At 44.8% G+C, this 12,500-nt stretch overlaps 1 protein-coding gene across 1 annotated transcript in view; it reads right to left on the bottom strand.

Annotated features, from left to right (window-relative positions):
* The window catches only part of LOC143294583 (allatostatin-A receptor-like), a 171,242-nt gene that overhangs the window by 54,821 nt on the left and 103,921 nt on the right, over nt 1-12,500 (bottom strand). Inside the window, exons 3-4 of the mRNA XM_076605958.1 lie at nt 12,148-12,365; nt 1-104 (exon numbers count right to left, since the gene is read on the bottom strand). The exon at nt 1-104 is cut by the window's left edge and continues 98 nt beyond it. Of these exons, the coding sequence (XP_076462073.1) occupies nt 1-104; nt 12,148-12,365 (322 nt within the window). The remainder of the gene's footprint in view (nt 105-12,147; nt 12,366-12,500) is intronic.

Genomic DNA, 12,500 nt, shown 5'->3' with positions numbered 1-12,500 from the left:
CCAGCAGGGAACGATCGGCGCCGGAAGAGGACTTCCAGCCGCTGGAGGAGGAGACCTCACCCCGCGGTCCGTTGCGACTGCTGCTGAATGCCGTGCTGCTGTACCTGTTTGCCGTCAGTCAGGCAGGCATGGGACACAGGGTGAGACAGGGTGAGGCACAGAACTAGAGTGAGAGAGACAGACACAGACTGACAGACAGAGACACAAAGTGACAGAGACAGACAAACAGAGACACAAAGTGAGAGAGACAGAGACAGACAGACTGACAGAGAGACAGGGAGAGAGACAGACACAGAGTGACAGACAGAGACACAAAGTGACAGAGACAGACAAACAGAGACACAAAGTGAGAGAGACAGAGACAGACAGACTGACAGAGAGACAGGGAGAGAGACAGACACAGAGTGACAGACAGAGACACAGAGTGACAGAGAGACAGGGAGAGAGAGAGAGACAGAGTGACAGACAGAGACACAGAGTGAGAGAGACAGAGACAGACAGACTGACAGAGAGACAGGGAGAGAGACAGACAGAGTGACAGACAGAGACACAAAGTGACAGAGACAGACAAACAGAGACACAAAGTGAGAGAGACAGAGACAGACAGACTGACAGAGAGACAGGGAGAGAGACAGACACAGAGTGACAGACAGAGACACAGAGTGACAGAGAGACAGGGAGAGAGAGAGAGACAGAGTGACAGACAGAGACACAGAGTGAGAGAGACAGAGACAGACAGACTGACAGAGAGACAGGGAGAGAGACAGACACAGAGTGACAGACAGAGACACAAAGTGACAGAGACAGACAAACAGAGACACAAAGTGAGAGAGACAGAGACAGACAGACTGACAGAGAGACAGGGAGAGAGACAGACACAGAGTGACAGACAGAGACACAAAGTGACAGAGACAGACAAACAGAGACGCAAAGTGAGAGAGACAGAGACAGACAGACTGACAGAGAGACAGGGAGAGAGACAGACACAGAGTGACAGACAGAGACACAGAGTGACAGAGAGACAGGGAGAGAGAGAGAGACAGAGTGACAGACAGAGACACAGAGTGACAGAGACAGACAAACAGAGACGCAAAGTGAGAGAGACAGACACAGACGGACTGACAGAGAGACAGGGAGAGAGAGAGAGACAGAGTGACAGACAGAGACACAAAGTGACAGAGACAGACAAACAGAGACACAAAGTGAGAGAGACAGAGACAGACAGACTGACAGAGAGACAGGGAGAGAGAGAGAGACAGAGTGACAGACAGAGACACAGAGTGACAGAGACAGACAAACAGAGGCACAAAGTGAGAGAGACAGAGACAGACAGACTGACAGAGAGACAGGGAGAGAGAGAGACAAAGAGTAACAGACAGAGACACATAGTGAGAGAGACAGACTGAGAGAGACAGAGACACAAGGACACAGAGTGAGACAGACAGACAGACAGACAGAAACACAGAGTAAGAGAGACAAAAACACAAAGTGAGAGAGACATAGAGAAAACGAGTGAGAGACAAAAAGAGAGAAAAAATGGAGACATCTATCTATCTATCTGTCTGTCTGTCAGTGTCTATCAGCATGTCTGCCTATTTATTCACATATCTATCTATCTATCTATCTATCTACTCCCTATCTAGATATCTATCATTTGTTTACCAGTTTACCAAATACGAGGACACAGGCAGACAAGAGAGACGATAAATTCTAGTCCTATGCTTCGGGCTCTAGGGAACAGCTGTTTCCATTCGAATGACTTGTGGTCCCAGAATCCACAGAAAGACCGATTTATAGCATCAGAATCGCTGCCAGTAAAGATAAGTTTTATGTTTTTTTATAACCCGAAGTCCCAACTGAACAAGGCTTCTTGGCGGTTCGTGTGCAAAAAACGGAAACTGTCAGCATCCTGGGAAGGCTTGTAAAAATACGCATGCGTGTAAAGTAGATGGCGGGTGCGTGACACAGCTTGGCAGGTCTGAAGACGCGCGCAGTTTTATGGCGACCAAAATACCGTTTGTCTGTGACTCGCACACGCTTCTTTTTTTCTGAATGGCCACTCTAAAATAGCTTCGGCTCAGGTTATGGTCTCGGTGAAATGGATCGCGTTGCGCGTGCAGGAAAGCGTTTTGATCGAGCATGTACAGCAATGGTGTGTGTGTGTGTGTGTGTGTGTGAGAGAAAAAAAAACGTTCTACGGTTCTTAGATATGACACCTGTAAAATGATTTTCAACACACCTTCGAACAAACAGCTATGTGTATTTCTGTTCCAAGAGGAACACAAAAGTCATTGTTGAATCATTACAAATCACACAAAATGTTCAAGAACTGATATCGAAATATAGCAAATGCATATTGTTTTCCTTTCCTTTCCTTTTTTAATATATATATATATATTAGGGTGGATGAGGGAATGCGGTGGGGGTTGGGGGGCAGGGTGGACGACAGGGGCAGGGGAGAGGGGGGGAAGGAAACGTAAAAATTCTTGAAAGCGTGGCTGAAGAAGGTACACATGTGCATTGCTGACTGAACACTGGGAACAAATTTCTCCAATGAGGGATTTGACAGCGTTATATATATATATATATATATATATATATATATATATATTATTTATGTCCTGTTTGTTTCTTTGTTTTTGCTTTCAACTGATCTCTGTTGTGATTTCTATTTCAACGATTTTTCGCTTTTGTCATATTATTCCAACAACTGTCGGAACAGAAGAAAACAATCTGAAGAGTTGCTCCATGCCGACTGTGAATCTAAACGGTTGGAGAAGGTGGTCTTACACAAGCTATGTGTCTGTATACTATATGTATCTATATAGATATATAAGTAGGTATGGGTTCTTTTACGTGCGCTAAGTGCATGCTGCAAACGGCAACTCGCTTTATCGTCTCATCAAAAAGACTAATACCCAGACCACCACACAAGGTCTAGTGGAGGGGGGGGGGGTTAAAACAAAATCTCGGTTCGAGACTGGGAATGGAACCCGAGAACACTCGCTACCTAGCTGGGCGTATGGCCACTAAGTCCCACGGCCCCACCGCTCTTGTTCTTTTATGTCCGCAGTCGCACAGTCAGTGCACATCTGGTGACAGAGCTGTTCTTCTCCAGGCCCAGCCTGCTGCCGTTGAGCTTGGTTCTCAGGGAGCAACAGCTGGTCATACTGCCTGTGGTTATTCTTGATTGATGATGAGGGCATATCTGGAGGACATGGTATTGACTGATGATGAGGGCATATCTGGAGGACATGGTATTGATTGATGGTGAGGGCATATCTGGAAGACATGGTCTTGATTGATGATGAGGGCATATCTGGAGGACATGGTCTTGACTGATGGTGAGGGCATATCTGGAAGACATGGTCTTGATTGATGATGAGGGCATATCTGGAGGACATGATACTGATTGATGATGAGGGCATATCTGGAGGACATGGTATTGACTGATGATGAGGACATATCTGGAGGACATGGTCTTGATTGATGATGAGGGCATATCTGGAGGACATGGTACTGATTGATGATGAGGGCATATCTGGAGGACATGGTATTGACTGATGATGAGGGCATATCTGGAGGACATGGTCTTGACTGATGGTGAGGGCATATCTGGAAGACATGGTCTTGATTGATGAGGGCATATCTGGAGGACATGGTCTTGACTGATGGTGAGGGCATATCTGGAGGACATGGTCTTGACTGATGATGAGGGCATATCTGGAGGACATGGTCAACAGTTCGGTTTTCCTGACCGCAAGGGTGCGGGTATGTCTAGCAAGAAGGTGAGGGTCATGAGAGCCACGAGTTGGCATGCACCAGAACTCCCCTGGCACCAACAAATGAAGCCATTACATGACCACCACAGCGTGGGCACGGGAGGTGAAATGCCACTGATGTCAAACTGACGGCGTGGAAGATAGTGCCGGCTGATGTTTCAGGGTGTGTGCTTTAATGGTTTCGTCAAACTTCTCCCTCCCTGCCCTCCCCGCGTTTCCCGAATGAGAGGTTACATTGCGACTTGTGGACTGACCTCTGTGTGTGTGTGTGTGTGTGTGTGTGTGTGTGTGTGTGTGTGTGTGTGTGTGTGTGTGTGTGTGTGTCTGTCTGTCTGTCTGTCTGTCTGCGTGTCTGTGTGTATGTGTGTGTGTGTGTGTGTGTGTCTGTCTGTCTGTTTGTCTGCATGTCTGTGTTTCTGTGTGTGTGTGAGAGAGAGAGAGAGAGATAATGTGTGTGTATGTACGTGTGTTCGTTTGTTTGTTTGTGTGTATATGTATGTGCTTGTATATGCATGACCATGTGTATGATCATCTAACAAGGCCTCGAAGGGGAAATTCACACAATCTGCAGATATTCAAAGTATACAACCCTTCTACATACATATACTGACAAAACTATGTTCCGGTCGACCGGTCATAAAGCTGTATTTTGAATGAGTTACAATAACGATGATGTTGATAAGATTAGAGATACTGTTTTAATTTGTAGAGGACAGAACTATCACATTCCGACAATTCTTGGTTTTCTACAATGCCTCAAAGGAGTAAATGCAAGTTCCAGGGAGAGGGGCGCAATATCACTGTGTTTTTAATGTGAATTGTAATCATGTTATTCACAGAAGAAATGTTCAACATTCAATCGGAGTTCAACTGGGAACAAAATCAAGGAAATTGACATGCCTCTAAGCCTTTTCCCTTCAGTCCCCGCTAGGCCGACACATGGTCATGAAATGGGAACGTCTAGCAACTGATTTGCGTGTAGAGTCGACGGACCTTACTCAATTTTTGTGCAGAAAACGGAGCGAAGAAAAAATGCTGAAAAACAGGTAAATGTCCATGATTGTGTTTCCGAGAGACCTCGAGACTGATTCTGAAACGTTGCCTGGACGATAACGTACTGAAGTTGTGCGTAAAACATCACTGCAACTAAACGATTTTTGCCCCGAAAAGAGAGCAACATAATGCAAAGTGGACTTTTCTTTCACATCAGTACAAAGGACACACCACTTTGTTGAAGGCCTTTATGTAACTGTTCACAGTAATGTCTGTTTTGTTCAATCGAAATGTTGTCACAGCACATCTAGGAAAACGGATGATACTCGTGGCTAAATAATGGTTCATTGAAAACGAGTCAGTTTTAATCTGAACACACACAAATAAATTCACTATTTTGAACCTAACAATTCCAGCCCTCAGTGCAATCTGTAATCTATTTCGCACGAATTAAAACAGGCCAGAAACCCACGATCATATTCTACACCTTGGTTATCAATTCACAGAAACACAACACCATAACCGCATCAGCACTTTCGGATATCTTTCACACAGACAGACAGACAGACAGACAGACACACACACACACACACACACACACACACACACACACACACACACACACACACACCAGGTAGAATGTCCTCTCTCCTGAGCCCTGAAACTGTAAGCAGCTCACATGCCCTACAGCACTTCGCGCCGATCGGCAGACGTTGAGCATCCCTATTACCCCCAACCCCGCCTTTAACTCCCCACCCACCCCCTCCCCATGGACCTCAGAGCCCTCTCCACCCACAGCCCTTTCTCCTGGCTTTAACCACCCCCACCCCACAACATGGCCCTTTACTTCCTACCCTCCCCCGTCCCTCCTCTCATTAATACTCACCCATGAGCGTTCGTCTGGTTCCCAAGCGCAGGGAAGTGAGAGAGAGAGAGAGTGGGGGGGGGGGGGGGAGACAGACAGACAGAGACTGACAAAGACAGAGACAGTCAGAGAGAGACAGAGATACATAGGGAGACGCAGAGAGAAAGACAGACAGAGAGACAGAGACAGACAGAGACGGAGACAGAGAGAGAGAGAGAGTCAAAAACAGAGGGACAGACAGAGACAGAGACGCGATTTAATTGGCTCCGTTCTGTTTACCCAGCGAAGGTGATAAACTTTGTCCAGACATTAAGCGACACAGAACCCTCTTTTCTCCTTGACCCCTTTCTTCAACCCGCATCCCCACCCCCACCCTCCACACCCCCTTCACCTCCATTTCACTGACACCCACTCTCTCAAAGTCGTTTGAAAAAGAATGTATCGCTGCGCCACGCTCCTTGTCTTTCCAACGCCTCTTTACTTCACACCCTTCCCATGGTACCCGGCATCCTCCGGACCTCCCGACCTCCCCTCTACCTCTACACCCATCCCTCATCCCGTCCTTTCCCCATTCTTCCACACCTCTTTTTTTCTTTTCTATTTTTCCTGTGTGTGTGTGTGTGTGTGTGTGTGTGTAGTGGTTGCATTTCGAGTCGCAATAATTTCAATGTCTTTCATGCCTATGTTGGGACTACATGTGACAATGTTTGTAAATAAAAGCTATGTATAGCTAAAAAGTGAAAATGAAATAAAACCTCACAAGCGAACAGAGCTGACAAGAACTGGAAATCTATATTTGAAAAACTTCCCCTGACAGTAGAGTGGAGAAATCCCTCACTAATCATCTTTCTGCACGTGCATTCACGAAAAATTGCAAGCCTCCATGAAACGGTTTTTTTGTTTGTTTGTTTGTTTTTGTTTTTGTTTTTTCTTTGTTTTGTTTTGTTGGGGGTTTTTTTCGGAAGGGGCGGTAAAAACGGGCCAGGAAACGTGTGTCTGCAAAGAGCACCGAAAAAATATCCGGGCTCAAAATCGAAGGGCATAGATTTGACCGCGGTGAACTGCTATGCCATGGCAACATGTCAGCGTTTTGGTCACTTCCTGGAGAAAGGTAACCCCCACTGTTATTAGCTTTTTTCTCTCTCTGCTTCTGTATGCAGATTGCAAGTTAGTGACTGGCGTTCTGCAATTTCCGTGATCTTGTTTGTCTCTACATTATTCATGGAAGGATTAAAGCAGGAAAGGAAAGTTGGAGAGAGCAAGGAAAAAGTGCAGACAAGAAAGCACGAGAGAGAGACAGAAAGAGCGAGAGAGAGAGACAGAGAGACAGACTTTATCACACCCACAGACTGTCTCTGTCTGGCAAAAAAGGGGGTGGGGGGGGTAAAACACATTATTGTCAATACTTAGTGAAAGGACGAAGTCTCCGTTTTCAATAACAAAAGTGGATTATCTATCAATTAACAAAAAGAAAGCGTCTTATCTAAATAGACTGCTAAGTCAGTCAATACTGAGTCCTCAAGTGACATCGCCTGGACAGATGGGCAAGGAGAGTTGAACCTCTCTGACTGAAAAGAACATGACTTGTGGTAGTTCTGACATGACTCCAGTTTCGCCTTCTCGATGTCTTTTGGTAATTTGAGAGACACGATTTAGCGGTGCTTCTTGACTGCCCACCTCATTTACATATAGTCCACAGATTCCGTCTGTCACTCGCTCAGTTAAATCAGTTCATGTAGTCAACGTTACGGCTGTTGGTGGCAAGCTGCTGATTAACCCTTTTGTTTCTTCCGATGCGAGTTCGGTCCAGTGCAGTACAGTTACTCAAGGAGGCGTCACTGCTTTCGGACAAAGTCATATACGCAACACCACATCTGCTAAGCAGATGCCTGACCAGCAGCGTAACTCAATGCGAACAGCATAGAACTGTAGACTGCACGTTGCGTTTAGTAAATCGGAATAGACATTGATCATGAACAAACAAACAAACAAGGTGGGTTTGATGAATTAAAACAACAACAACAAAAACACTAATCATAAGCAAACAAATAAAGATGCAAGCAAACATACAAATCATCTTAATAAAAGAATGAAATAAAGAATAAAAACTCAAAGTGAATTGATTGTATCTTCCCAGATTTTTGCGACATCCGAGATACAATTTCAAATCAGCGTGCAGAGCAACACAGCATCTCCTCAATATTTTTTCATGCTATGTAATTGCCAAGGTTGTTTTTGTTTTTTTTAAAGACACTTTCAATTTCATTTGCTCTCAGAATATCATATTTCCAATCATGTTTTTGTTTAATTCCAATGTGTTTCGCAATGTTATTCTTTAAGCATTTGGATGGTTTTCTTTTCACTTTTATTAGGGTCTGCACTACTTTTTGCATCCAGGTTAAGCTTTTCCTACTTTTCTCTAAAACGATACACTAGATCCATAATAATAACAATCATCGTTCTTCGTGTTTTTCATTATCAGTAAGTTTATCATCATTGAGCCACTTATTTCAACTCTTCTTATACAAGTCCTGCCCGTTTCTAAGACCATGCATTATATCTACGTTGGGAATGGTTTCGTTGATGATTTTCTTGATTATGGTATGGACCATGCATTATATCTACGTTGGGAATGGTTTCGTTGATGATTTTCTTGATTATGGTATGAATATTGGATTTGAACATTTCGTCTGTTAGCTTTTTTACGTCTCCTTTTTGTTTCGTTTATCATTATATCTGTTCAGTTTGCTATGTTTCTGATTATTAACACTCACTGGGTAAACATTTTGTCTATCTGTTTTGTTACAATCCTCATCATTATCAACCAGGATGGAATTCTTTTACTTGCTGTTTAGTTTCCCCGTAATATTTTTGATATCTGATAATGAGCGCAATCTACGTGTGGTTGTCTCCAGTTTTATCGCCAACCAGGGAATTCTGAAACATCTAGACCAGTAGCACGGACCGCTTTTATCCATCTCACAGTTCAGTCTACTGTTCTGACAGTTATGTTTCTACAGCTTTCTAGTCACCCCATTTAAAACGTTTTTAAGAGCACAGATATTGAAACACAGACCTGTCTGGAGTCAAAAGTGGAAGCAGAAATTTAATGTTGTGTAGCTCAGAAACACCCATACAGATCATGCAGGACGTACACACACTGGAACAAAGGGCTGTGTCAATACAGTGGTTGAAACACAGACCAGTGGGAGCTTCGAGCTGCCATGCTGGAACGTGAAAATCGGGTTACATACATGAAAACTACAGAAGTGGGAAATAGACACGCGAGAAAACGGGACTGATATCACATGCCTTTGGAAACAGGAGATGACACGACCGGAGGGAAAACATGTCAGGGAACACACCATGGGAACACTGATCTGCGGGAATACAACGGTGAGAACACAGACCTGTGGGAACATAGTAATGGAACATGAGATATAATCTTGGGAACAAGGTCACGAGGTTTAGGGTTATGAGAGCATGTATCGAAAAACAACAAGAGTATGTGAATATGCTAGGCAAAACACAGGCACGTGGAATACGATTGGGAAAACATAATCTTATGGGAATACAGAAGAGGGATCATAGACCTGAGGGCATATGGACATGAGAACATAGACATATGGGGATACAGAAGAGGGATCATAGACCTGAGGGCATATGGACATGAGAACACAGACATATGGGGATACAGAAGAGGGATCATAGACCTGAGGGCATATGGACATGAGAACATAGACATATGGGGATACAGAAGAGGGATCATAGACCTGAGGGTTTATGAATAGGAGAACCTAGACCGGGACATAGAAGGGAAAACCATAGACTTTTGGACAAGACAGCAACACACACCTGTGGGAACAGAAACCTGTGGGACTGTAAAAAGAAAGGCAAACACAGAGTGTGGGAAACATAAAGCTGTGGGAACGTGGACCCTACAGCCGTACAGGAGTACGTAAGTGAGAAACGGAATCTGCTGGGCTCATGTGAATAAAAGATCTGAGCCGCTGACCATAGAAACGACATGAAGATGGAGGAACACTGACATGAAGCAACATTTTAACCATGACAGCACAGATGCGAGCATGGACGGAAGTTAAGGAGACAGATGCCTGCAGGTAGTCTCAGGTCCTGTACCCCTGCTGGAGTAGAACGTCAACACCACCTCCCGAATAGCAAGGCGAAAATCGAACAATTCGGTGACGCGGTAGTAGTGTTCTTTGTTATCGTTGCTGTTATTGTCGTTTCTTTCTTTTCTTTTGTCTTTATTATTTACTTTTGTTCTTATTTCTATTTTTATCCATTTATTTTGTTGCTTTTGAAAAATTGGATCCTAAAACTGATAAAGAGAAGAAGAACAGCATTTCCTTCGTTTCCTGAAATTAGATTGAACAAACCCTTTATTTCTTCATAGGTTAATGGGGTGGAGTAGAACAGGAAGAAAAATATAAAGGGCAGAGGAGGAGGTAAAAGGAAAAAGAATAAACATGATATTCCACCATCCACTCAACCAAGCAACGAATCAGTCAACTAGCCAGATAGATCGAGTCAGTGTAAAAACAGATAAATAAATAAATACATAAATGAATAAATAAATGGATAAATAAATAAATGAATAAAATATCCCGTGAATTCAATTATTTAACAATCTGCGAACGTCATTCCGAAATGGCAGGCAGTCATAAAAATTGCATTTCTTTTAGTGACTCTCACAAAAACTAATGGTTCTCTCTCTCTCTCTCTCTCTCTCTCTCTCTCTCTCTCTCTCTCTCTCTCTGTATGTGTGTGTGTGTGTCTGTGTCTGTGTCTGTGTGTCTGTCTGTCTGTCTCTCTGTCTGTCTCTGTCTCTTCTAAAATGAAGTAGCTAAAAGACAGGATCTCACTGCCATATGGTCGTCAGAGAAATGCAATGATTTTACAGCCCACATCACAGGTGATTGGAGCATCAGGCAGAACAAAAGCTCATGGTAGAATATATTCCAAGAAAAAAGAAACACATTTCAGTTTAGAATTTCCAACAGATGAATTTGTGAACTTTGAACATTATTATTATTATTATTATTATTATTACTGGCACTAACTCTACTAGCATCAGCCATAAACAGCAATATACGTTAGAACCCCCCACCAGATCTCATGGCGTCATTATTATTAAGCGTCATTATTGCCGTTTTACCATTGATATTTGTTGTTTCTTGTTTGTGAACACTAATAACACCACCAAGCAATCCACCAACGCATACGGCAAATGACGTTGCTGAGGGAGATAAACAGCGCGGACGCTGCGCGCGTCTCAATAAATTGCCATGGCAACACACTGACTTGTGTGTGATTTGACGTGCGCGCACTGGCTTTGATGACGGAGGGGAGGGGGTGGGGATGGGGGTGGGGGTTGCGGGGGACGTTCTTGCCACATTTTTCTACACACAGCGTGCTTTATTCGGTATTATTGTTCCGTTAACTGCCTCACTATGGGGTCGCTTGGTATACCCCCAACATCCCTCCCCCCAAATTACCCACCCACCTTCCGCCACGTCAGCACCACCCTTTCCACACACACACACACACACACACACACGAGCCCAGCCTCACTTCTCCCACACCCTTTACTTCAACAAACCTTTGTACAAAAAAGAAAAAACGTTCTGGAACTGATTCACTCCACCCATCATCCGCATCCCCGACTCCACCCTCCTGTCTGCCAAACCTGTGACACCCACCCCACCCCACCCCGACCCTCCATCACTACGGCCCATCCAACCTCCGCTCACCTTCAACCAACCCTCACCAACACCACCCCACACACCATAAATACCAATCTGTACCGCCTCCACCTGGAGACGGTAACGTGCCCGACAATGCAGTGAGTTGACACGGTTTCCAACACTATGTACTGACCGTGGTTTTAACCCTCCCTCCGCTAGATCTTGGGTGATCGTCTTTGTGCGAGTGTTTCCGATGAGTCGATGAACCGAGGTCCCGTGTGCAGCAAGCAGTTTGCGCGCTTTAGAAATTGGCAAGAAAAGGGCTGAGCCTGGCAAAACTCTGGACACAAATCCACTTTGATTGGGAAACAAATAGGCTTGCAGAAAGAGAGAGGGAGAGAGAAAAAGAAGAAGAACGAAACATAGGTGGCTCTGCACGGTAGGAGTACGCTTTTCCAGGTGGCCGGAGGACGACAGCTCGAATGTCACACAGAGAAATATGCTATCATTATCATTCTTGTTGCTTATAGTCCAGCCGACCGCACAGGGCCGTATCAGGACTGTCAAACCATACAAATGCTCAACCGCGTCAACACAAAACTGTCACACCTACCAAAAACAACAACAACAAACAACACTAATACATTACCCACAAAACACAGGAGAAATCTGTTGTGACAACAACAAGAAAAAGGCAACACATTACAGTTCAGTACAGCACAGACAGAACCCCCTGCCACCCACACACACCCACACACCCACCCACCCACCCACACCCTGTCCCTGTCCAGCGCCTCACCTGGACCCCGTCATGGTCTGCAGCTGTCTGGTGCTGAGCCACAGGATGACGATGACGCGGGTGTAGCAGAAGAGCAGCAGCAGGGCGGGCAGCACGAAGAGCAGGGCCAGCTGCCAGGCCGCCCAGGCCAGCCGTCCGGCCCCCCGCATGCCGAAGTCCCCGCACATGGACACGGCCGCCACGGAGTTGTTGTTGTAGTACACGTTCACCTCCGTGTCCTGCAAGCACGTGAGGAAAAAAAGAAAGTGTGATGACATTGTTTTATCAGTTTCCATAAATTATAGATTAGCCGATCACACAATGCCATATCAGGACTGCCCAACTGAAATTTAAAAAAATCTAATTAAGAAACT

This window comes from Babylonia areolata, chromosome 20, assembly GCF_041734735.1.
Source record: "Babylonia areolata isolate BAREFJ2019XMU chromosome 20, ASM4173473v1, whole genome shotgun sequence".
NCBI classification, from domain to species: domain Eukaryota; kingdom Metazoa; phylum Mollusca; class Gastropoda; order Neogastropoda; family Buccinidae; genus Babylonia; species Babylonia areolata.
This window is presented reverse-complemented; position numbering and strand designations above follow the sequence as displayed.